General features: G+C 52.8%; 1 protein-coding gene across 1 annotated transcript in view; it reads left to right on the top strand.

Moving 5' to 3' along the window:
* Nucleotides 1-5,775: 5,775 nt before the first annotated feature.
* GALNT17 (polypeptide N-acetylgalactosaminyltransferase 17) overlaps nucleotides 5,776-25,962 on the top strand; it is a 430,193-nt gene continuing 410,006 nt past the window's right edge. The window contains exon 1 of the mRNA XM_047714437.1: nucleotides 5,776-7,342. Coding sequence (XP_047570393.1) covers nucleotides 7,105-7,342 — 238 coding nt within the window. The 5' untranslated portion in view covers nucleotides 5,776-7,104. The remainder of the gene's footprint in view (nucleotides 7,343-25,962) is intronic.

Genomic DNA, 25,962 nt, shown 5'->3' with positions numbered 1-25,962 from the left:
TCTGTAATGGCTAGTAACACCTTTCACATGAGTGGGCAGGGTCCGCATCACATAGCATGCGATGGCCCATGGCAGGGTAAGCCCAGTTTCTCGGCCTCTCCTGCACATGCTCACACTCACCCCGAAGCCAAAGCAAGAAGGGTCCAAGAAGGGCTTTTACTCACAGGAACAACGGGCAATGAACAGACAGTGAAAAGTTTCTTTTGAGTTTCTTATTCACACTTGCTCTCTTTTTCTCACTTAGAACCAATAACAGACAATCTTCCGGTTGTCACAAATGTTCGCTAAATTAAGAGAAGTTGTATATACAGTATGGTGGTTCCTCAAAAAATAAGAATACCTTATGATCCAATAGTTCTGCTACTGGGTATTTATGCCAAGAAATGAAAACACTACTTTGAAAAGCTGTATGCCCTTCTACGTTTATTGTAGCATTATTTATAATAGACAGGATACAGAAGCAACCTAGTGTTCAAATTGACAGATGAATGGATAAGGAAGACGGGGCAGATGGTGGAATATTACGCAGCCATGTAAAGGATGAGATCGTGCCGTTTGCAACAACTCGGATGGGCCTAGAGGGTATTATGCTCAATGAAATAGGTCAGATTGAGAAAGACAAATATCATACAATTTCACTCATCTGTGGAATCTAAGAAAACCCCCAATTAATAAACAAACAAAAAGCAGAATCAGACCTATAAATACAGAGAACAAACTGATGGCTTCCAGGGGGGATGGGCAAAATGGGTCAAGGTGGGTAGGAGATACAGACTTCTGGTCATGGAATGAATAAATTGTGAGGATAAAAGGCATAGCCTAAGGAATACAGTCAGTGGTATTGTCATAGGGTCGTGTGGTGAAAGGGACAGCTAGGCTGGTAGTGAACACAACAATGTAGAGACTTAACCAATCACTGTGCCTGGTACCTGGAACTAATGTAATATTGTGTCAGCTGTGGTAAAAAAAAAAAAAAAAAATTGCAGATATAGATAAAAGAGAAGCTTGGGCATACTGAGCACCAGAGTGAGGTTCATGTATATTTGAGAAGAGCATTTCCCGGCCTCAGCATTCCCAACAGAGCTGTCCTTGGGAGGGTGTGGAGTCCCTGAGCAAAAATAAGAAGGAGTCTGGGGACAGGGAGGAGGGAAGGGCCGTCCCCAGAGCAGTTAGTTTCACTGGGCCCTCTGAGCTCTGGGACTCTGTGAACAAACACGCCCAGGCCACCTGTTCCCCCACGGTTTGGTGGAATTGTTTCTCCTAAGTGCAACTCAGTGATTTTGGTATTATAGTTTATCTGTGACTTACCTCTCCTCCTAGACAATAAACCCCACAATGCCTGGGACACAATGGCTCATGACAAGTACTTGAGAAACATTCAATTACGGAACAGAACACTGAACAGGTACTTTGTAGATTGTTAGATAAATCTGTGGCTAATTTGTAGCTAGAAAGTCATCCGGAGTTTCCTGATAGGGCTTCCCAGAGGACTGGGATGCTAAGGTGGGCCTTCAAATGGCCTTTGAGTTTTAGGAGGAGTCCAACTTCTAATAGGAAGGAAGAGTTTTCATTTGTAACCCCAGGGTCTCCATGCTAGTTGGCCAGTAGGCAAGAATTGGTTTTTGAAGGTGGTCCCTACCAGGAAAAGATGTGAGATGTGTATGCCCGCTATATGTGCCATTCTTTAGAAATTATATACCTGTGTGACTCTCACTGCATAGATGAAATGTTAGTAGCTTTTGATTTCTTTCTTATTTTGGATCACAGTAAACGGAAGGTTGAATATTTTTCCCCATCCCCCAGTGGGTTGTCTTGTGTGCCCATCTTGGAAGCCCACACACTCCTGGCTGATGAGACTGGAACAAAGGAGAAGGCTCTGGGGTTGGGAGGCGGCCTGTGTCTCTCCCACAGGTGGACCTGGTCTCAATGTGTGTCTCTACCCATGACTAGCCTTTCTCGGTTCTAGTGATTTTAATAATGCTGATAATAACCAATGCGTACTGAGTGTTGAGAGGGCTGAAGTTCACGGCCAGACATGGCACTAGGGCTCTGATCCTCTCAACCTCTGTGGCCACCAGCCTGGAAAGCCCACACAATTGGCTGCAAATGGTGGGGACCTGCTTAGTAATTTCCAGCTTCCCTAATTGTTATCCCTGCTTCCAACTTAGGACCAACCAAAGAAAGCCAAATAAAAGCTCCCTTCATCCATCACGTAGAATGCCCCACTCCTAGTGAGCCTGCCTCCAGCTTCCCAGGCCATCAGCCTTCAATCAGTGCTTATCTGAAGCCTCCTCTGCCCCCCCCCAACTTTTTTACTATCAAACTCTCTCCTCTGCCTGCCTTTGAGTCTCTGCCAAACACCAGGGACTCTCTTGCAACAGCAAACTGAATCAACAGCCTTTGCTTGTCCTCAGCTGGTGGTCCTTGCGTATTTCCACAGTGCTTACCGTAAAGGCTGTTATGGCTGTTTTGTAGCTGGGGAAGCAGGTAATGCCCCCAGAGAAGAGAGGTAAGTTGCTCAGGGTCCCCCCAGCTACGACTGGCAGCCAACACAAGCCCTCAAGGTGGATTCTTGAAGAGGGAGAAGGGCAGACTCCTGTCTTCCTTTTTTCTTAAAACAAAACAAAACAAAACAACAACAACAACAACAACAAAAAAGCGTGAAGTAAGCCAGGCAGAGAAAGACAAAGAGCGTATGATCTCACTTATATGTGGGATCTAAAACAAGACAAAAGAAAACCCTAAACACGTAGATGCAGAAAACAGATGGGCTGGTGGTTGCCAGAGGTGGGGGGGATAGGTGAAGGGGGTCCAAAGGTGCACAGTGCCAGCTATAAAGTAAATACGTCGTGTTGACTGTCGTTAATACCGTACGGCATATTCGAAAGTTGCCGAGAGAAGACCTTAAAAGTTCTCATCGCATTAAAAAAAAATAAAAGTCTGTAACGCGGTATGGTGACAGGTGGCAGGCTTACTGCGCTGATTGTCTCCTGACCTACACAAAGATAAAAATCATTGTGTTGCACACCTGAAACTAATATGATGCTATATGTCAATTCTATCTTATTAAAGAAATCAAATAAGCACCCCAGTTTCTGTTGTTCAGGGTTTTATGGGAAGGATGGCTCCAGCCCTCGCTTCCAGCAAGAGTGAGTAGCTGTGCGGAGCCCCTGTAGAGACACGAGCCCCTCCTCTTCCTGATGAACCTCCAGCTCTTTCTAGCTTCTGTGACAGACCAGGCTGAGATGTGAGAGATTTCCAACAGGCAAGGAAGGGCGAAACAGACCAGTCAGAAGCTTCACATCATGGCTGATGTGTGAAAAACGTACGTGGAGGAGAAATCTTTCATGAACCGTGGATAGAAATACACCCATCACCCCCCTTTCAGTTGCCTTAACAAACATGCCAATAGACCTCTTTTTAGAAGTATCTGGAGCTTAACTGAGTTTTATGATTGGGAAAGATTTTTAGAGCCCTCCAAAAGTCAAGAATGGATGTGCTTCTTGGTAACAGGGGGACTAGGGCCAGTGGCTCCTGGTGAGCAGGACACAGAGGCTCGGAAGGGTCGTTTTGTTGACTTTTTACAAGCTGGATTGGGACAAGTGATGTGTATGTAGATGGATGGCAGTCGTGGATGGAGGGAGGTCGCCCACCCCTCTGGGAGCCTCTGGTTCCAGGACAATCGATGACTCTGCAAATGGGTCCTTCCATCTCTATGTATGTGGTTTAAATGGCCAAGAGTGCTCCTTTCAGAACACTCTTAGCAGAACCCATTCAATTCAGTTTCTTCATTCATTCAGTTCGAACTTCATCTGTCCAAGAGGCTGGCCTTCGTTCAGTCTTCTTTCTTCTATCTATGCAAACAACCAGAGAGTTCTACCAACCTGGTGTACCTCGGAGCCACTGACTTTTTAGGCAGCTGGCATGCAATAAATATTGAGTTGATTATGTTTTTGCTTATCCAACGTATCCCAGGCAGGGTTTTAAGTATTTGGAGTCTCTGACCATCATTGAGAATCTGATGGAAGCTGGGGGTCTTTTCCCCAGAAAAATGCCCATAGGACACACATGTGAGTGTTTGGTATTGGACTGAGGGGTGTTTATGGACTTCTGAAGTGTATCTCAGGCACCTCTGGGGGGAGAAGCTGGCTAGGATCATGGAACTAAGAATTAAGGAATCAGTTCAAGTTAGATACCACCAACTGGTAATGTCTCCAAGCTTTGGGTGGTGGCGTTTTCCCTAAGCACACTCTGTTGCTTGGATCCGTGGGCGCAAGAATGAAGATGGTGAGATTGTAATTCAGAGCTGGGCACGGTGTGAGCATACGCATAAGGAGTGTGTGAACTGCAGTCACTGCTGGGGAAGTGTTTGAAATAAATACTAATCAGAGCTAAAGTGTAACCAGGAAGGGTAGGGAAGGAACTTACGAGGGGATGGACGGGCTTAGAAACTGGGTGAGAAAGACAGGGGTTGCTGGTGGCTGGAGAACGTGTTTTTGTTTGGGGTTGCGAGTGGGAAATTTTCCTGAAGGACTGCTGGAGTGGGTCACTTCTGTGTGATGACAGGGCTCAAGACGGGAGCCTGACAGTGTGTCAGATGCCGTTTAGAATGCAGAAGCTTTCCAGGATGCTTGTGGAAGGGGAGGAGAGAACCCTGCAAGATGCTGGTAAGATCATCAGTTAATCTGGGTTAAGGACCTCTCCTGTTTCGGAGGGAGAAAAAGAAATCTGTCTAAAGTTGCATCTTTCGTGGAAACATCTCCATGGCTCAGTGGGTGTTCCCTCTCTGTCTCCTAATCCCAAACAGGCATGTGCTGGGGCGTCAGACCCACCTGGGTTTATGGCCACTTACTGGGGGTCCCAGCCCCTTGTCTCAGCCTCCCTGCCTTCTGTCTTGCGGCCGAGTAAACATGGAAAATTATTTTTGCAGAAGTTTCCACTGATTGTACTAGCTTCCATCTGGGTTCCCGGTGAGACATTGTCGGGACCCTGCCTGCCCTGGTGCCTGTCACGTCACCAATGCCCAGTAACTCAGGTTTCTAGTCCCTTGGCTCCTTTCTTGCCCAACACCTGTGGCAGGAAAAAATCCCTTGGGGCTTTTTATGTGGCTTTTTCATTTACCTGTTTCGTATTCACTTTTTGCAGGTGCTAGAAAGCAAAAAACCAGGAAGACCCGACTGAACCCAGGCACCGAGTTCCAAGGGACTAAAATTTTAAAAAACTGTTATTTTTTCAGGCACTCCTCTGTTAAAAATATCATGTTAAAATGATAAATCAGCAACAAAAGCCCCAAACCCCAAGAGCAGAAAGAAAAACTTCAGCGAGATCGGGGTGGTGAGGTGGAAACCACCAGAACGCTCGGCCTTCCCTGCCCGCTCTTGATCCGGGGGCGGCCGCGTTCTTTCTTAGGCCAGGGAAGTGAGTGGATCTAGAAGGGTCTCTGGATTCCGGCCTTCCCAGCGCCGGGCTCTGGGAAGAGGAAGAGTCGTGGAGATCCGGCCGCCCGAACGTGCGTCTTGCGATGGAACGAGGGGGACGCGCCCGCGGCGGCGGGGACGGTCAGCATCTCGGCGCGGACAGAGCCCACCCAGCCCAGGGCGCGCGGCCCGGCTCCCAGAGTCGCAGATCCGGGTCTCCAGGCCAGGTTTTCCCTCCAGCCATTCCCGGCCACGCCGCGCGGAGCCGCGAGCGCACGGAGAGGGATGTCTTCATCGCCGCCCGGGATGGAGCGGACCCGCCAGCCCCGCGGGCGCTGAGGCGCGGGGGTCCCTCCGACGCCGCCCGCAGCCGGCATGGCTTGAGCGCTCCCCCCCACCCCCGCGCGGCGCCCACTCGCCAGGCGCCCCCGCCCTTTCCGGGTGCGCGCGCACGAGCCGGCGACCGGGGGAGCCGTGCGCCCGGCAGCTCGCGGGGAGAGGCTGGCCCGCGGCGGCGGGGGAGGAGCTGGCGCCGCAGCCGGTTCCCTCGGGCCGCGCCCCGCCCTCCGCCGCCACCTGCGCGGTCCCCCCCTCCCCCAGGCTCCGCGAGCCGGAGCCGGGGCCGTGGGCGCTCTGGGTGCCGCAGCGGCGGTGTCCTGCGTCCGCCAATTAGGAGACTCGGCGTTCGGCTCCGCGGGCGCGGGACGAGCGGCGCGGCCCGTGCTGGCGAGCGGAGGGGGCGCCCGCGCGCGTCCCTGCGGCCGCGCTCCCCGCGCCGTTTCAGGAGAGGCAGGGAACTGCCGTGACTTTTGAGGTCCGACTCCTTCCGGCCGGCCTCGCGACGCGCGCGCTCGCAGCGAGGCCGGGGCGACCCGCAGGCCCCGAAGGCTCCCGGCGTGGGGCTGGGGCTTGGAACGCGTCCCGGCGCCCGCGGCGCTGTGCGCGCTGGTGAGTTCGCTGGCGGGGTGGGCTGTCCCCGGCGCGAGGGGCGGAGAGGACGTCGCGCTCTGCCCCTTGGCCCGCCCCTAGAGCTGCCCCCACTTTGAGAGTAACTGGGACTTGAGCGTGACTGCGGAGCCGCGAGGATGCGGGCGCCGGACGCGGGCTTCCCCTCCGCCGGGTGCGATGGAGCGGGGCGGTGAGCGGAACAAAGGCGCCCGCCCGGGGTAGCGGGTCCAGGGCCGAAGACCGCGCGCCGCGACGGCAGCCTGGGGACCAGGGTGGTGGCCGTGCTGCCCCAGGCGCGGCGCGCTCCCCGCGGGCGGGCGGCGAACCCGAGCCCGACACCTGCGCGCAGCTCCCGCCGCGGCGCCCGGACAGCCCCGCTCCCGGCGACCCGAGGGCCAGCGGCGAGCCCCTTGCCGGTGCCGCGGAGACACCCCCGACCCCCGGCCCTTCGCGGAGCAGCGGAGGCGCCCAAAGGGGCCGAGCGCCGCGAACTGAGCAGGCGTCTCCGGGAGCACTTCTGCACACCCAGCGCTTCCATGGGAGCGATTTCGCTGTCCCCCTGACCGCCCCGTCCTCCCCGCCGTCCCCGCCGCCGGAGCATCCGCGCTGCGGGGCCGGGAGCCTCTGGGGGCCCCGCCGGCCGCCCGGAGTGTGAGGCTCGCACGGGCCCCGGCTGCCCCGCGCCTCGCCGGAGCCCTAGGAGGCGCGGGTCCGGGGCGAGGGCCGGCGGGCGTGTTTGATGGCTTCACTGAGAAGAGTCAAAGTGCTGCTGGGGTTGAACCTGATCGCGGTGGCCGGCTTCGTGCTCTTCCTGGCCAAGTGCCGGCCCATCTCCGTGCGCAGCGGAGACGCCTTCCACGAGATTCGGCCGCGCGCCGAGGCGGCCAACCTCAGCGCGCACAGCGCCAGCCCCATCCAGGATGCGGTCCTGAAGCGCCTCTCGCTGCTCGAGGACATCGTCTATCGGCAGCTGAACGGTAAGGACACGCGCCGGCGCCCACGGGGCTCTTCGCGGGCGGGCCGGGCACCCTGAAATCCCTAGGGCCCTGCGCGCGGTGCGGGGAGCCGGGAGGGACCGGCTCCCGCGGGCTCCTCCTTCCCCTTTCTGCCCTGTCTGGGCCAGAAGGCCGGGGCTGCTGGAAAGAATGACCCGCTTCTTCTGTGGCCCAGCTGTAAGTTTGCTTTTATTGTGGAAACGTGTCGGTATAGCCGGCTCCCGGCCTCCGCGTGCGGGAACGTTACCTGGACACTCCGGCCGGAGTGCAGAAACTAGTCGCGCTGCCGCAGGGGACCAGGGACGCTGGCCGGCTGACTTGGAGGAAGGAGCTCCTGCAGCTTCGCGTTCGGTAGGGTCAGACAGAGAGGGACACTGGCGGGCTTTCAATGTGTGCAAAGTCAGGGCCTCGGGTCTGGAGCTAATGCGCTTGGGCAGTGAGTTGAGGAGTGTGTCATCTCCCCGGGAGGCCGGCTAGACAGCTGATAACCAGGACCCCTCCCTTCCTGCCGCCTGGGTGGAAGCTGTTGTTAAAAACACACCTGGTTTCTCACCAGAGAGCAGCCTGAGGGCGACTGTCAGCAGCTCCTGGTGGGCTGGGGAGGCAGCGTTGCAGAGTGTAGCAAAGCGAGGCGGGCCATCCAATTAATGGCAGTTCTCAGAATCTGCCCCATGTGAAACGTTCTCCTTCATGCTTCTGGAGAAGGGGGGAGACTTTTGATGTGCCCTGGCCACATCTGGCCCGGGGACTGTTAGGTCACTGGACACTTGCTGTCCCCAAGGCCAGAGTGAGTGTCAGCTACCTGAGTCCAGGCGGCTCCTGGGGGGGTTCATGGGGCTGGCATCCAAGGCAGATCCCAGGCTGCTGCCCACCCTCCTAAGCTTTTTCCAGAACCACTAATAATCATGAAGACCATGATAATAATAATTGGTGTAACACTTGCTCCCCAGTGATCCCTGCTCGGTCCTTCCAGGTGGGATATGGTCAGAACTCTGAGCATCATCTGAAATATCGCCTTGGTCTTCTTGGTGTCATGTCACAAGTGTCCAGGGGGTGTTTTCAACTTGTATCTGCCCTGGGTAGTTGCAATCCCCAGTTGGTATCTAGATAAATTAGAAGCTTATGGGGTGGGCCTTTGATTCTACTCAGACACCTGCCAAAGACCCACCCATAGGACCCAAGATAGCCTGGGTCTCACTGTTATGCTGCACGCAGGGACACAAGTCGTTTTAGAATTGGTTTCAGTTAGGAAACAAAATTTGGTATAGCCACACCCCACATGCCCTAAAGAAGAATAATAAAATCTAAATGGTATTTACTCAGTGCACACACATGCAGGGACTCCTTTAGTATTCCTGGCAACCCCAGGAGATAGGGGCCGATATGGCCTGCTGAGTACCGCGCTCCATCCCCTAGCCAGGAGCTGGGGCTGGGGATCGAACTTGGATGGTCTGTTCCAGAATTGAGGTTCTTAGTGCGGTGCGGCACTGGCCTGACTCAGTCTGGCATGTGTCAGAGTCGGATGGAGGGTGTGCTAAGTCACAGGCTTCTGGAACTCAGCCCTGGAGTCTCTGATTCAGTAGCTCTGGGGTGGAGGCCGAAGACTTTACATCTGGGCTAGCTGGGGCCTGCACCGCCGCCCACTGCCTATACGGAGCAAGCAAAGAGGGAAACCTGTTCACCCGTCAGTGCCCGCCGGTTGGGGTTGGGGTGGGAACTTCTGAGAAGCCGAGAGCCTGCTTCGCGTGGCGGGTGGGGGGGTGTGTCGGGCTTCTCTGCATGTGTGAGAACCCTGGGGGCTGAGGGACGGTCCGGCCCTTGGGGCTGGTTGGGTTGGCCGCCGTGCGGTGGGAAGACGGAGCTTTCTTAACTTGCAGCCTCTGAGGGGGGACTGGTGGGAAGACTGGCTTGAGAGCCTTTCCTAGGCCAGGAATTCCAGGTGGGACTCAGTGGGTGCTGTCTTCCTGGCTGCTGAGCGTAATTTGGAGCGAAGGGAAGCCCAGAGGAAGAGGGCAGGGAGGAGTCAGGACATGGGGAGAAGCCTCCTGTCCACCCTGACCGCCGGCACGCCATGCCTGTCCTCGTCCTGGGCATTGTACGTCCTACCTGTTGATGCAGTAGGCCCGCTGGGGCTGCCTGCTGCTGGGGACAGGCGGCTGAGGGTGGCAAGGTCTCCTGGGACCTGGATTCCAGTGTCCACTTGCTGGGCAGCCTATCTCTATCCCTTGCTCCTGAAGGAGAAGGAAACCTTGACCTTGGCGTTTTTTATTCCTCAGGAATTAAAGGTGGCCTGTGAGCACCAGGCATTCCATAGGAGCACCAGGCATTCCATAGGAGCATCAGGCATCCCATAGGAGCAGGGCGACTGGGGTCCAGCCCTCCTGGTACAGAGTGGGAGCTGACGTGTTCAAGGCTGCTCAATTTCTTAAACCTTCCTTTGAACCCTTAGGAAGTTCCAGCAGGAGGCACTCCTGGAGAGCTCTATCCCTCCCTGGCCGTGAGCACTGCTGTCCCGAGGGGCTGCTCACCCCGGGAACAGGTTTCCTTGGGTGTCCTGAGAGCCCCCCACCCTGGGCTTGGGGGCCAGGAGGCCCCAGGCTTCCTTAGAATTAGCCTCTCTGCTAAGATTCTCAGTGCCCAGATCCCGAATCCTGTCCTTGGAAAAACAGTTACAGGCTCTTGTTCCTATTGTGTTTTTCTTACTGCAGGCTGGGAACTCGGAGATGCAGGGAAATCACACAGAGATGAGTGAGTTAGGTTTTCCCCCTCCAGACTCTGTCTGGCCCCTGCTTTCCCATTCTTCCGGCAAGTCCCGCGCTGCTGCCCCTGGGTGTTGGGCGGGACGCTGTGCCCCGTGCCCTGGGCCTGGTCTCTTGTGGTGGCGTTGCACTGATCACATGTGGTTACAGCTCTCTGCGTGGGAAGCCCCGCTCCCCAAGGGCCCAGCTTCCAGCAGCTCCTTCCTGAGGAATCCTGGGCAAGCCTAGGGGCTGCTAGTCAGGGCCGGCCCCAGCCAGCAGCAGCCAGAATGTCCCAGGTTCCCACCTTGCCAGTGCCTTCTCCCTCCCCCAGCCTGACCCATCTGCTCAAAAGAAGGCCTAGCATTTGCCTTCGGACTGTGGCCTCCACAGGTCAGCCCCAGCCTTGGGGACGTCATCTGGGTTTGCTGTCCCAGCTCCCTTTCTGCATCCCTCCATCCTTTAAAGTTCGGGTCAAGGTCCTTGCTGTGGGGTTGGGAGTGGGGTCGGGGGCGGGGTTGTGCCAGGCCACGTGTCTGGGCTCCTCCTGCTCTGAGTGTGTGAACTTTCTTGTCATACGTGTTCATGCGTGTTCTCCTGCTTCCCTGGGTTTGTCTTTTGAGGCCAGAACTGGATGGTTCGCATTTCAAGGGCTTGAGCCGTGTTTTGGACTTTTTAATACCACTTCCATCCTTCAAGCCTTAACCAGTAGCACCTTGTACGGGATGTGGTTGGTTCAAGGATGGGAGCTAGTTTTAGGAGGGAAATAGTCTCCACGCTGTCCTGGCTGGGTTGGACTGGGCCGGGCGAGCGGGAGGGAGCTAGAAAGACTTGCCTGGGGAGACCCAGTGTGAGGAAGCCATCTCGTCTCCACCATCTTGGCTGCGCCCTCGGGAGGCTGGCCTGGTCTTTCCCTGTCCTGACTGAAGGGCTGTCCCTCCAGAGGACCTTGGAAGGGAAGCCGTTGTCTGGCATAGGGAAAAAAGCATTTTAGTATATTTTCTTTGAATCTGTGCTTTCTTGTAACACAAATATGGTTTTATATTCCTTTTTTGGGGAGAAGAAAATTCATTCATATTTACTGTAGAAAATTTGGAAACTCTCAAAGGGTTCCATGAGAGAAAAATAATGCTGTCTTGAAATATTTTACGGAATGGTGGCTTCGTGGTTCAGGCCGAGCATTAGGAACCGCGGACCCGGGGATGGACAGATTTCTTGTGGAGATTCTCATGGGACTCTGCACAGGACTTGTCCACTTCCTGCCCCTTCTGAGGACGTCATTTGCTTCTCTCATTTTGGAGCGGAGAAAGAGGTGACAAGCAGAGATGCCGTGTGACTTAGCCAGGAGGACACAGCCGGGGAAGGGCAGCGCCGAGATTTCTGGGTGTTTTCCCCAGCCCAGGGCCCTCCCGAGGAGTCAGGGTGAAGACAGCGTTTCCTTGTCCGCCCTGCCCCATGCCAGCCCCAAGCTCTGGCTGGCGACCCCCTCCCTCACCCACCCACCCCACCCCCGTGCGGTGAAGCCCAGGGCAGCTCTGTCGTAAGAGGAAAAGCGATCGATTCAGGTTTGCTTCCAAATTTAGATTTCAGAAGGATATTGAGCAGAAGCGGGGTGGCTTGGAGACATTGACAGTCTTTGTGGGAACGGAGAGAAGCCAGAATGACCCGTCGGAGTCCTGCCCCCAGGCCGTAGAGGCAGATGGAGCTGGGGTGTGAGCTGCGGAAATCCCACGGGGGCCCCGGGGCGCCGGCCCTGGCACAGTCCCCCACAGCCTGACAGCCCGGGACAGCCAGGCAGAGGCCGAGATCTGCTCTCGGAGGCCTCCAGGTGGAGTCACAAAGAGGGGGCTGGCATTTCGAAGGCACTTCTTCTTGAGGCCCCGGGTTGGCCTGGAGACTCCACAGCTGCCTGGGACAGGCCCTGGCTATGGGAAGGAGGGAAGGGATGGGGAGGAGGAGAAGGCAAATGTTTGTGTTAAAATCAGTGGCTGCAGTGAGCGTCAGAAGGAGGTCAGGGCAGCTCGGGCCTTCACGGGGTGCTCAGTCAGCAGAGCCAGGGTCTGGGCGCGGGGCGGGGCGGGCGGGCTCCCTTCCTTTCCCTCTGATGCGCGGCTGGCATCTGGAGCAGCTACCTGTCCTGCGGGATGGGGAGCCCTCGGAGGCGGTGTGTGCGACAGGCACCCTCCTGGCAGGCTTGGCCACCGCCTGCCCAGCCCCAGAGGTGGTAGGCAAGAAGCCACCATGCCATTCTCAGGGAAGAAACCCAACCCCCTGACCTTTGCTGTTGTCAAATCGGGAGTGTCCTTTGTGGACAGGAAGGAGGCTTGGTGATTAGAGCCAGAGGCGGCCATGGGAGGAAGGGGCCATGGGCGCTGTGAGGCTCGTGGCAGACAAAGAAAATCTGGGATCAGATAGCAGGCAAGTCTCTTCTAAGAATATACAATTGGGAAAAAAACAGAAGTTTGCTCACTTGGGCATCAGGCAGACTGGATTGGATGACTGATTCTGGTACCTATTAGCTCCGTGACCTTGGGCAAAGCATGTCATCTGTCGACTGAAAAAGGGGGTCCTTGTAAGGCCAGACGAAATGGGACTCGGAGCAGACAGGCCAAGCCCCGAGGCCTGGCGTGTGGCAGCTGGGATCACGCACAGGCGTCTGGAAGGAAGGGACCCTGCCAGCTTGCCTCCGTCCCGTCCCGGATGCTGGGAGGCGTTCTAGCTCATAGCAGGTGCTCAGCAGATATTTTTGGCCTAAATGCACGACAAGCAGCTAGCCATGCTTTGTAGCAGACTGTGGTCATTGTTGTCTGCGATGTGACTCTCCAGAGGGACAATAGCAAGTCCTTTTCCTTCTCACTTGCCTGGACTGTGAATTAATGGGGATCCGTCTCTCCTCCTGTGTTTGTCTGAGGCCAAATTCTGTTCCCTTCTTCCTTCTCCTTTCTCCCTCTCCCACTTGACTTACAAAGATGATGCCTTTGGGTGACGTTTGTGAGGCCTAGGAGAAGAAATGGGCATCTACACCTCGGACCCCAGGACAGCAGCTCAGGTGTATTATGGGCACTGGCAGGCGTGGGCTGGGGACCAGGATACGGAGGGGGTAGACATCTGGTGAGTTGGTGGTCTTACCAGGGACCCATGAGGTCCTGGAAGAGTTGCTGGCGTGAGTATGGGGCTGAGGCCTGGATGGGCACAAGGGAGGTGCTTGGCCAGTGACTGTTGAACTTGAACCTGAGCACTCAGAAGTTTTGACAGGTGCACATTAGAACACGGGTGGTCAGAGCCCCACCCCACACCCCGGCTTCTCTCTGCTGGGGGACCTGATGGGGAAGCAAGTCACAGACGATGGTCCCGGCCCAGGCCTGGGAACCCACAGAGTGGCCGGCATGGGGGGCAGCGGAGACAGAGGCAGAAACGTGGGCGGGGACTAAGGGATGCCGCGTGGCAGGAGCTCGCCGGTGAGGTGGGGCTGGGCTTGGAGGAGCAGGTGGACACTGCTTGGAGTCCCAGGCTGGTTTGGACTCAATTCTGTGGACACAGGGAGGCTGGGGGGCCCCTAGTGGTCAGGACACCATGGTGCCATAAGGAAATTGATGTCAGGTCACGGTTCAGTGTAGGCACAAAGAGGTGGGAAAGTGGGTTAAAATCCAGGGCGGGTATAGGTGCTGGCGTCTCCAGCCCAGCTGTGCCTCTGCTACAAGACGAGCTGGGCCTCCGAGCTTCAGAGATGCCGGCGCACCGCCCTTCGGAGCTCCATCCTCGGCCACATCCCAGGCTAAGAGTCGGCACCTGGAAGGGCTTTCCCTGGGAAATCAGAATCAGCCCTCAGAGCTCTGCCCTGGGCACGCCCGTTGAGCTTGCTCTCCCCTGCCCTCCCCTGCTGCTCTCAACCTCATTGAGGCCCTCCCAGTCCCACCCCCCCTTTAGCCTCCAGCCTTCTGTGGCTCCCTGTGGCTCTGTCCTTCCCTATCCAGCCTGGACAGCCATCTTGTCGGGAAATCTGCTGGTGCCTCCGGGGTCCTCCTCCCTGTGTTCTTTGCCCCACTTACCTGTTGTCTCCCTAATCCTGGGACAGCTTATTCTGGAGGAAAAGAACCACCATGGGGGGGGGTGCACTTAGGATGCCCCCAGCTTGTCCAGTGCTTAATGATGGGTCTCCCTTTCTGTTCCCCAGCCAGAGAGGAAGCCAGGTGGCCTGGGGCCTGGGGGACTCCTTGGGGGGGCCACGGTGAGGAGGAGTTGAAGAGTTGTCTACTCCGAGCCCAGTCCCCCCCTTGCCCCCACTGCTCCCAGGTGACACAGAAGCCCATTCTTCCCCGGCTATCTCTGCAGCAGCCACCACAGACAGGATTTGGCCCAGCAGAGACTCCCCTGGGTCTGCCTGCTGAGGCCATCACCTGGAGTCTGGGTCCTGCTACCCTGTCTGGATTCAGCTGCAGGACTGTGTTGTGGGGGCAGAACCTACGTCCCCAGCTGCTGCCCAAGGGACCAGAAGGTGGAACCCAGAAGTCCGGGAGAGCCAATGCTCTGCGGGATGGCCTTTGACTAGGAGCTGCCCCTCAGTGGGGGATGGGGGGGGTGGCCCCTCAGCAGGGGGTGGAGCGTGGGGGAGAAGGGTCTTCCCTCCCTCCCCCCTGCCCCCCTTTCCTGATGCCTGCAGCTCTTGAAGAAAATGCAGGACTCATTTGGTTGAAAGACCTTCTTCTGCCATAGTTATTGTTCCTCACGGGTCCCTGGTCTAGTCCGACACAAGGATGACAATTGGCTTAGCCACTGATAGAGAAGTTTTCCCTTTTAATAACGTCCCTGTCATTGCTAACTGCTGAGCCTCTGCCTTGCCATGCATGAGTAATAACCCACCGCCGTAATTGCGGGCAGCCACATCCAGACACCAGCACACGAGCGTGCCGACAGTTAATAGGGAGGAAGGTTCCACAAGAGCCTCCTTCCATCCTCGCCTCAGACACAATGGCTAATTGTGTGATTAGTGTTTACTGAGGGGTATCTAATGGTAAGACATGCCTTGTTAGGTGTTGTCCGTCCCTGTGGAGAGCGCACTGAACTAATGGGGCCCTGGGGTTCTAGTTCTACCCTCTTTCTAGGGACCAAACTTGATGTGTGTATAAACTGAGAGCTACATGACTGTAGGGTCCTTTAACTCTCAGATTATGCCGTACCCCCCCATCTTATTAAAACCTCACACATTCTCCAACAGCCGTTCAGAATCCCTTTAATCCCCGAAACCTTCCCTGTCACCTTGTCAGAATTAATTGTCCTGTGTTCTGGGCTCCTACAGTACTTTGCATGGGCCGGCTTTTAGCCCTTGTTCATCTCTGCCTTGCATTATAACGAAGTGTTAACGTGGTCAGAGCCAAGAGTTTGCAAGAGAATACATTTTATTCGTTTCTAAAAACCCTTCTCTGTGTCATTTAGGAATTAATTCATCGTGGAATGGGCTCTCTCTTGACAAGCCCAGAAGCAGTGGTTCCTAGGATTGGTTGGGCGTCATGAGGTCATTATGATGACATAATTTTATGACATTGTATTTCCCCTGGTCTTCATGGTTGCAAGATAGCTGCGGTAGTTCCAGACATTGCATCTTTGTGCAAGGAGGGAAGAGGCCGCATCTCCTATTTTCTAATCTGGGAAGAAAATCTTCTCCAGAAGTGTCTCTGGCATGCCCTGTGTGTGGTCTGGAAAATAGTCACATGAACAGCTTTGCTTCAAGAGAACTTTCTGGAGAAAGTGAGTGTAGCTGAGGCAAAATACCAAAGAGGGAATGGGGTTTACATTACAAATCCACGGTGTCTGCCATCCCTTCCACACTCCTGATGCTTTTTCAGTGAACATTAAAATGAGGCAAGACTCTTGGCCAACCAGAAACCGATTACCTAGAATACTCAAGTCCTGGGCATCTTGGTTAACTGAAATTTGTCTTGAAGACATCTCACAGATCGAAACTGTAGCCATGTTTTGTCAAAAGCCATTTTTGTGTCTCTGAAACGTTCATTTTAAGGTTGGTAACGTGTCATAGTTTAACTGGTAGCATTTTTTCCCCATAAAAATGGTGTAACTTGGGATGCCTGCATGGCTCAGTCATTAAGCATCTGCCTTCGGCTCAGGTCATGATCCCAGCATGCTGGGATTGAGTCCTGCATCAGGCTCCTTGCTCGGCAGGAGCCTGCTTCTCCCACTGCTTCTGCCTGCCATTCTGCCTGCCTGTGTGTGCTCCCTCTCTCTCTCTGACAAATAAATAAATTTAAAAAAATGGAAAAAAAATTGTGTAACTTACAGTCAGAGGCCTCTGAGGTTTGGTGAAGTACAATGTGTACTATTGTACGTAGAAGGTACGATATGCATGTAGTATTATCGTATGTACCATATGTAGTATGTACATATGTATACCAGAGTTTACCTGCACAGTGGTTTTATTGAGCGCTTGATACATACCAAGTGTTTTGTGCTTCTGAATTGTACATCACAGGTACGTGTACTGTGAAGCCCATTTTACATACTAAGGAAGCTAAAACTCAGAAAAACAGGTAAGTCGTACAGAGACACTCATCTGCTGCCTCTCTCCGTCTCCCTTTGCGAGACGGACGCTCACTGCCTCCTGGGTGCGCCAACACCCAGGCCTGATCGGCGTTGGTGGCTGGCCCGGGGGATTGCCGAGGGACAGGCGTGGGGGCTCAGTGGCAGGATGGTGGCCGGGAACCTTCCTTCCTTCCGGTTTAGCGGTTACCAGTGTGTAAAGTTGTAAAGCTGTTAATTCTAGGGCTCTAAATTATGCTGCGAGAGCTTTAAATCCAGCCCATAATTAGAACAAAATGTGAGAAAAGTGAAATTGATATTAAGTTAATTAAAAGGCTTTGCTTATATTTGCAAGGAAATTAGCACAACAAGAGTGCTGACAAGTGCACATTGTTAATTTCTTCTTCATTTGGGCAACTCTCAGCAGCCCGAGGCAAGCTTTGCTCTTGGCTTCTGCCCTGTGCTCTCTCTACAGTCCAGTCTCCAACTTGTTGGTATTCACGGTGGCTTTAACTGGGCAAGATCAGTGTCATCCTGCGAGGGTTATTTTTTAATGGAAACCAGGCCTCAAGTCGGAGCCACACCATCCAGCCGAGGGCCCGGGCCCGGACGGATGTGCGGGGCTTTGGAGGTCGTGGACGCACCTGCTTCTGGGAAGACGATGCCACGCGCTGATGCTCCCTTTGGCTGCAGCTCACCCTTCTCGTGCCTGTTCACGATCCTGACCTGTGCGAGAGACCAGAGCTTGAGTATGTGGTGTAGAACTGTAGCTTGGAGCTCCTGGGAGGCAGGAACAAGGCTTTCTGACAGTGCCATTTAGACCAGATCAGGGTCTGCGTTGGGGCCGCTGACATCAGGCAGCCTAGAATGATCCTGTCTTCAGTCAGGCTGGTGGGACTAATGCTCTTTTTCACCAAGAAATTTGTCTTGGGCACAGAGCTCACCTTTGGCCTTGCCTGCAGGTAAGTGGAGGCCATGGGACTGAGTTCTGGGTAGAAGGTGGGTGGAAGCGATGTTTGTCACTGTCAGGCTTGGTCCCCCATGTCCCCTGTGGGGTCCCCCACACTTTTTCTCTTTACCCATTCGTGGTGGCCCTGGAGTCTGCCTGTCAGTGGCATCTAAGATGGAAGGACCCTCAGTCTGTGAGTGACTGGGTAGAACACAGCCCCCCACTCTGAAGCTCTCTCCTGATGTCCCTGTGCCTTTGGACCGTTGTGTTAAGCAGCTGAGATCTTGGAGCTTCGCTGTTAAAACAGCTAGTGTTAATCCTGACTGAATTAGTCAGGCAGAGCCGGAACCCTGGTCTCCCCAAGTGACAGGCCGGCCTGTCTACTCCAGGTCTCTACCTTGATTAATATGACCAGCAGGTACTCATTGAGCTAAACAATAAGTGGGTTGGGGTAAGGTGGTCGGCTTGGAATCCATCTGGCTCTGGACCAGCTTCTCTGTCTGATCTGTTGGCTTTAAGAAAAGAGTCTTGTTCTCAGTGTCCCGGTGTTCTATTTACGGAGTGATGGAATGATTGTAATCATCCCCTACTTATGCTCCATGTTGGAGCTGAGGGATAAGTATTGAAATACAGCTAAGTTGTTTGCAATTATAAAGAACTAAATAATATATGCATTGTCTTTATTACAGCTTCTGCTGATAGGAACTGGCATTTTTCAAGATGAGACAAACTGAAAAGGTTAGCTTAAGAATTAGCAATTTAAAAAATCATGATCTTTGCTGCCACTGCATTTTAAATCATGCAAACATTTATGTTTGTGCCAAAGTTCCACAATTTCCTTTAGAGCAATTACTGAAATGCATTCACAGGATAAAAATGGAGTTCAGGGAAGAATATTTAAGAGCTCTTTAATGATGTTACAAACTTTGCTAATTTGCCAAGTTGTTCTAAAATCCACTTTGATTTTTTTTCTCTCCCTACCCATCTTCCTGCCATTGAACTGGTTCCAGAATGTTTGAAGAAGGGGGCTGCAACTTCCATTAAAATACACAAATCTTATGAAATATCTTTTCAAGGGCTTCGTGTCTTCCTTCATTAGCTGAAGGTGAACACTCAGGAAGAGACAAGAACCCTTGGGCTGTGTTTACTTGCACAAAGCAGTTCAGGGAGCAAACAAAAGCCAAACAGGAGTTACTAAGTGGGTGGTTTGAAAAGTCTTTTTTGCTCCTCATCGGCTGGTGTTCTAGAGCCTTGGGTGGGGGAGCAGACAGCCCGAGTGTCCTCTCCCTCCTCTTCTTCTCTCAGAGGTCAGCTCAGCACAGCTGCTGCCCGTGAAGGGCGCGTGGCCCCCACAGCCTGGCAGCTGGGGGATGGTTCTAGCTTCCTCATCAGGGCTCTGGAAACCCATATCTGTCCTTCTGCTTCCCCACAAGAAAGGATCTCATGTTCATGGTACCCAGTTTTGTTAGAGTATAATAAGTTCTTGGTTGCCCCTATAGGACGCTTCTTTCGAAAGCTTCATCTCCAGCAGAGAAAGTTCAATGCCCCCGAGTTCTGGAGGAGGAGAGCCAGCCATGCAACCCTGCCCACCACCCCCCCACCCCCAGCTCCCTACTTCCCCAACCACCTGCTCCATGCCGTGGACTGAACGTGGGCCTTGAAGTCCATAGATTTTCCCAGACTTCCTTTGGCTACATAACAAAGCCAAGCCACACCTTGGGTTTGGGGCCCTTCAGGGTTGCTGGGCCTCAGTTTACCTAACTGGAAAACGGCAGCTGCTCATAGACCTACGATAAAGACTAGACAAGATGGCATTTGTAGAATACCTTGGAGAGTGCCTGGAGGCAGGAGAATGTTGGTGAATGATCCTGGGATTGCTGTAGCAGGGGTGGGCAGAGCCGTTGGGGCTCCTGGACCAAGACAGCCGCTCTGGGACTGCTTTTCTCCCCAGCGAAGCCTGGAGGGGATCTAACATGTGTCGAAGTCCTGTGATTTTTATGGATCAGACCAGATTTTCAGAAGTGCCTTTTCATGTAAACGCTGGTTGGTCCGCTCTGGATTTCCATTTTTGGGCAGCAAGGGAACGTGTAGTCTGGAAGAACCAGGAAGGGCTTTTGTAGGCGTGGTGGTTTTCAAATATATCTGCAAATTCTTTGATGCTGTTCCCAGCTTAAAAGGCACAGTAATTGCCTTCGAGTGTTACTGGTGGCCTTAGGGACCGCCTTCTCGAGGCTGGAGTCCAGTGGAAGGGGTGTTGCAGGACCTCGGAGGCTGGATCTAAGGGATGGCGGAGGGTCGACCAGGCACTCTCTCTGGGGATGTGTATCTTTGCCGCCTTGGGCCGTAAGTCAGAAATCAAGCCTTCCTGAAGCCACTGCTCTGGGAGAGGGGAAGACGGAAAGGGGGAAGGAGCAGGGGAGGGGAGGGGGAAGAGCGTCAGAGGGTCCAGCTCCCGGCTGCTTTTGTCTTTGGGGGGATGGTCAGACACGAGAGTGAGCGAGCTTCAATCCACCGCACCCCACCACCCTTCCCTACTGATCCCCCCCCCCACCTGTTCCGGCCGCCCCCCAGCTCTCCCCCCATTTCCTCTTCGCAGTCCCCCTCCCCAGGGATCCCCTCAGCCCACCTTCCCCCGTGCCACCTTTCACCTCTCCCCTTCTCTCCCCTGTTCCACCCTGCCCCACCCCACCTTGGTCTGCAAGCCCCCCGGCTGATGCCAGGTGGAGTGGACAGTGGCGGTCCCTACCCCCAGGCTCTGCCCAGACTGCAGATTTGTGACCAAAATCAATGTGGTCATCGTTTCAAGCCAGTAACTTTTGGGATTGGTTTGTTGTCCAGCAATGCATAACCAGAACACCGGGCCAGTACCCTTGTGTGCAATAAAGTGTCTTTTTTTCCTTCCGACCCACAAGAAGTAAGGGATTCCCAGTGACGATGGCGTTGAGGGGGCTGACAGGAGCATATGACACAGTAGCTAACATTGGCGGCGCGTGAGCCTCATGGACCCAGCACTGGGCCCGAGACTTTGTATGGACGTCAAAGTGGGTCATGGATTTTTTTTCCCCTAAGTCTCAGGTTCATGTGCCCCCGACGGACTGTGCACAGCAGCCTGATCGCTGCAGAGCCGGTTGGCTGGCCGAGAACTTCAGCGTCTTATTCCTGGCTCAGCCTGGACCGCCGGGCACCATGGCTGTGACCCCTCCCCCGAGCATCTCCTTGAGCATCATGTCCAGACTCATGGACCCTCACACCCGAGTTTCTGACATCGCGCTGTTTCAGGTCTTCGAGGAGGTACGGGAATACACTCCACAGAGCTTGTGTCGACAGGAGACAAAGGACTTTCTACTTGTGGGGGGCGGGGCGGGGGAGTCCGGAAGGTTCTTCTACAAAGAAGACACAGACTGCAAACCTGCAGAGCACCTTATTCCCCAGAAGTTGAAATAAATACCTTAAGCTTCTCATCTTCTAGTGAAGTAGACTGGGAAGTAGGGGGCTTGTCTGGACTCTGGTCTTGGAACGAAGACACAAATCAGCATCTCACTTTGCCCAGGCTGAGAACATTGTATTTCGGTCCTAACTTGGACACATCGTGCCTAGGGCTTTGCCACTTCCTTACTCCAGAGCCAGGGCACCCAGAGGCCAGTGGTTCCCATGCCGGTCTGAGCTTCCTACTGGTGAAGACGCTTGTGAAACTGGGGAATCTTTGGGGAAAAGTCCTGGTTCCCAGATCCCTCCCCCTGGGGGTTCACATTTTGCGGATACCCCGCATCGGACTTGGCTTTGGAAATCCTTCTTTTTGGAAAGCTCGGTGGGTGATTCTGAGGAGCAGGTGGGAGCCACAGACGGGGCGGCCGCTGTGCCTTGAAGTGCTCCCTTCTCTTTTCCTGGAGGCAGAAGCTTTCACGCCTTCATACCTGCAGAAGGCTTCGTGGAGGGTTTCAGTGTTTGCATCTCTAAAAACATTGATTCCGCAGGGCTGCTGGGAGGCTTGGATAAGTTTATTCACGTGGGATGTTTGATACATTCCTGGCTTCTTGTAGATACATTTTTTTTTAAACCTCCCAACACAATTAACATTGTTGCCAGCATTTGCCTCTTCATTTCAAGAGCAGAAATATACCTTCAAAACCCATCTTTTCTTTCTCTTATTACAAGAACACCAAACACGAGACCTACCCTTGCGATCAGCGGGCGTTGCTGGGACCCCAGCAGGTGGCACTCCCTTTTGGGGCTCACGGTGTGTACCCGTTCCGCCCGCACCACGTCTACCTCTCCCACCATCCAGATGTCTTGGGTTTGGATAAGCTGGGTCTGGGTGGCTATATTTCATTGTTTGCGGGGAGTACGGTTTTACCTTTTTATGGAAAACCTGCTTGTCACCTGGTGTTTGCTCAGCCGGTTTGCTGTAGTAGTGGTTCTGGTTTTATAAGGTGCTACCTTCCATCTTTGTTCTCAGACTTTGTTCTCAGAAACTGGCTCCCCCATCCCCTTCTGCTCCCTCTTCCTGGTGCAGCCCTACGTCCTGGGTAAGACCTGGGAATGGGTTCCAGGATGGTTTCCCCCTCCAGGCTCTGTTGGGAGGAGTCCGTGCTGCACGGGGCCACCCATGCTTGGTCCGCAGCCACCCCACGCCCTCCATTCGTCCAAGTTTTGTCTTCATCCCCGGTAATGCTTCTCACCCCTTAGCACCAAGTGCCTTTCCTGAAGAAAGCCGCTTGTCATCTCAGAGTTCCTGAAAATGACGGGGATGTGTTTGGACGTGACTGTTGAGACTCGAAGAAGGCACGTTTCTGCACTATGCAGAAACCTTCCAGAGCTGATGAATTTCTTTCCCCCCTAATCTTGGGTGACTGTCTTACCCACCTCTAATGGCATCCTTGCTCGCTCGTGGCTTTCTCCCCGCCTTGAGTCTTTCTAAAGCGTTCAACTTGGTTTTCACCGAGACAGTCACCCTCTTTTTTTATCCTAACTCATAATGTCATCCCTTTATGTAATTTAATAGAATTACATAATTACAGTAACAAGCACAGCTGGTACGAGGAGGTTTGGGAAAAACGCAAGGGACTGTTGGCAGGTACACAGCTCAACTGGTGAGAGCAGAGGCAGGCCGCCCACGAAATAGAGGGGTCCCTTCCAGCCTGGTGACCGTGCGCCAGGGTCTGTCGGTCTGTCTGCCTCTCCTGCTTTACTGAGGTGACGGAGGTGGCAGCCAGGTGGTCTCTGTGGCAGTTAAGGGAGCATTTCTGGGATCAACTTAGCGTGTTCACCGTGATAAGTCGGGAAACAGGGAACAATAGGAATGCGAAAATAAAATTGTTATAGCTCAACGGCATTAAGATAAGAGCGTCTCCTTTCTTTCCTGTAAACATTCTTGCGTCTTTAAGATCATGCTTGCCTATAAATGTTTGTGTCTTGTGCTTCCTCTTAGCATTTTTAGATAAACATTTCCCTGAGGTGTTATTAAACACCTCGTCAACATTAATTTTAGTTATATGGTATTTTCATACAGTGGTTTTACTCTAAGTCTCTCTCTCACCTCCCTATAGGCATAGAATCCAATTGATGCAATGGGAAAAATTTCAGAGTTTTTCCTTCCTCTGTAGGCAGAAACCCAGTTCTTCCCTCCTGGGTCTCTCCTGTGTGTCTCCTTCGTGACTCACAGGGAACCCTTCATTTCTGACACTTGTGGTCACCAAATGTCAGGGTGTTTCCCCACACTTAGCAGTTCTCTGTGCCTCCAGCTGGGGTTCCCGTGATTCAACTCAATTCTGATACTGTCTGCCTGTGGGTAGCGTCAGATGACCCCGCTTAAGGGCTCAGTCCCACAGGACTGTCCCCTCCACTAATTCAGATGTCAGTCCTAAGCCAGAGTTTCCAAGGACTCCCTCTTGGGTTTGGTTAATTTTCTAGAGCACCTCATGAAATGCAGAAATAGTTTACTTACTTTTATGGGGTTGTTAAAAAAGGTTGGGTAAAGGAAACAGTTGAATATCCAGGTGGAAGAGATGTGTGTAGGGCGGGAATGTGAGAGCTTCGGTGGCCATTCTGGGCATGCCAGTCTCCTAGCCCCTCCATGTTCACCAACACACAGGCTCTCCTGGTCTTGTGCTTTTGGGATTTTATGGAGGTTTCATCCCACAGGCAAGATCAACCATTAACTCTATTTTTACCCCTTCTGGGATGTGGGGCCGAAAATTCTAAGCTCCAGTTATGGCTCCATCTTTCTGGAGACCAGCTCTCTCGTCCAGGAGCCCACCTAGAGTCACCCCATCAGAGTGAGATACTCCATCACCCAGGAAAATCCTGGGTGCCTTGGGAGCCCTGTGTTGGGAACCAGGGTCAAAGATCAAATACTAGAACAAAAGATGCTCCTACTGATCTTGTAACTTAGGAAATTATAAGAGTTTGAGGAGCTCTGTGCCAGGAGCTGGGGCCAGAGACCAAATTTATATTTTCTATGATTTCCTTCCAAATTTTTATTATAAATAATGGTGTGATGAACATCTTTATATGTAGAATTTTGTATCTGGTATCAGATAGAAGTAGTGTCATGTGGAATTAGTAAACCAGAAGGTTTAAGGGCTTTTAAAAGATTTTTGATCTATTTTTGCCCAACTGGTTTCCATTAAGTTTATGTGAGTTTGTTTTTCACAATAGTACCCGACAGTCCTGTGCTCCCTTATCTTCTCCCACAATGAAGAGATGTTACAATTTCTAAAACCTTGCTAATTTGATAAACAATCATACCTTCTTGTTTTAGCTTACATTCTCTTGATTGGTAGTGAGACTGAATATTTTTCCTAATACGATTTATTTGCATTTGCAACTTGCTAAAATTTTAAGCTCTGATTGATCTGTTAAAAACAATTTATCTGTTGATTAATTGGATTGTTGATTTGCATACATTTTTTTAATGTAGTGAAGAAATTATCTTTGTCTTCCGTATTTATTACAGATATGCATTCCCAACGCATCGCTTACCTTTTAACGTTGATAATTTTTTGGAGGGGATGTATTGGCTTTACATTTTCCAAGAACAGTGAATTTCACAAAGCGTTCTCTGCTTTGGGTTTTTTTAAAAAAATATATCCACATGTATTTTTTTTTTCTGGCTTTATTTAAAAAATTAAGTTGAAATTTTAGCACGTAACTAAAAATACACCTGAGAATTATGCTGGGGAATTATACTTAGGCGTTGAAGTTCTAGCTTGATCTTTTCCACGTCAGCCCCACTGGTTGAGTGACGCTGCCTTCCCCACTGACTCATGCCTCTCTTCTGCCGCGCTCTCAGCTGTTACACAGAGAATGGTGATGGTTCTGGGTGTCTGTTCTGTTCTGATGTTATGTCTATACTAGCATCAATGCCATGTTGTATTAATTACATGATCATTTTAGTCTCCATCATTTATCTTCTGTTCATCTTTGTTTCCTTTTTTAAAGAAAGGATTTATTTGAGAAAGAAAGAGAGAGAGCGCTTCAACAGGGGGAGAGAGGGAGAATCCTCAAGCAGCATCCACCCCACCCCCATCCCCCCCAGCCGTCACCGTGTAGGGTCCGATGTGGGGCTCGAGCCCAGGACCCTGAGATCATCACCTGAGCTGAAATCGAGAATCAAACGCTTAACCAACTGAGCCACCCAGGTGCCCCCACATGCTGGAATTCTTGATTTTGTCTGTCTTTCACAGACCAGTAACATTTCTGATGGAAAGGTAGGGGGCTGATAGATTTTCACAGATCTCGTTTTGTATCTTTCCTTTGCTTTTACATATATGTGCCTTGGCTAACTGCAACATTTCTTTGTTGGAATCTTTTCCCCACAAGCGGTGGCATTCTCTTCTGACATTTAGTACTAGAGTGCCTAAGTTGAGTCCATCTGTCCGGCCATCCATGGATCCATGGATTGGAGGCATCTGTCCATCTGGGACCAGTTATGTCATTTGCGGAGCCCGTTGAAAAATGAAGATGTGAGGTCCCTTGTTCAACAATCATGAGCAATTTCAGGGTGGTGACGGCAGAGCGTTAAGCCAAGTGCAAGGCCCTCGAAGTTCAGGGCTTCTTTATTTCCTGTTAATTCCTTATTGAACATGCGCCATGTGTTGCACAATTTAAGGGAAAGAGCCCTCAAGGTACAGTCCGCGGGGCGACATAGGTAGCTCAGTTATGGGCTTGTCAGTACGGGATGGAGGTGTGCGCAGGGTACTGTGGGTGCACAGAGGAGAGAGAACTCCACCAGCCCTGGTTTCCAGAGAAGGCTGCTGGAGGAGAGGATACTTGTACTGATGTTCCAAGTGACGCTGGGGGAGTTTTGAGCTTAAAGCAGTGACATGTGACATGCTCTGATTCCAGTGTTTTCAAGAAATCACCCTGCCATGTGGAAGTGATGT

Source organism: Lutra lutra, chromosome 18 (assembly GCF_902655055.1).
Source record: "Lutra lutra chromosome 18, mLutLut1.2, whole genome shotgun sequence".
NCBI classification, from domain to species: Eukaryota; Metazoa; Chordata; class Mammalia; order Carnivora; family Mustelidae; genus Lutra; species Lutra lutra.
This window is presented reverse-complemented; position numbering and strand designations above follow the sequence as displayed.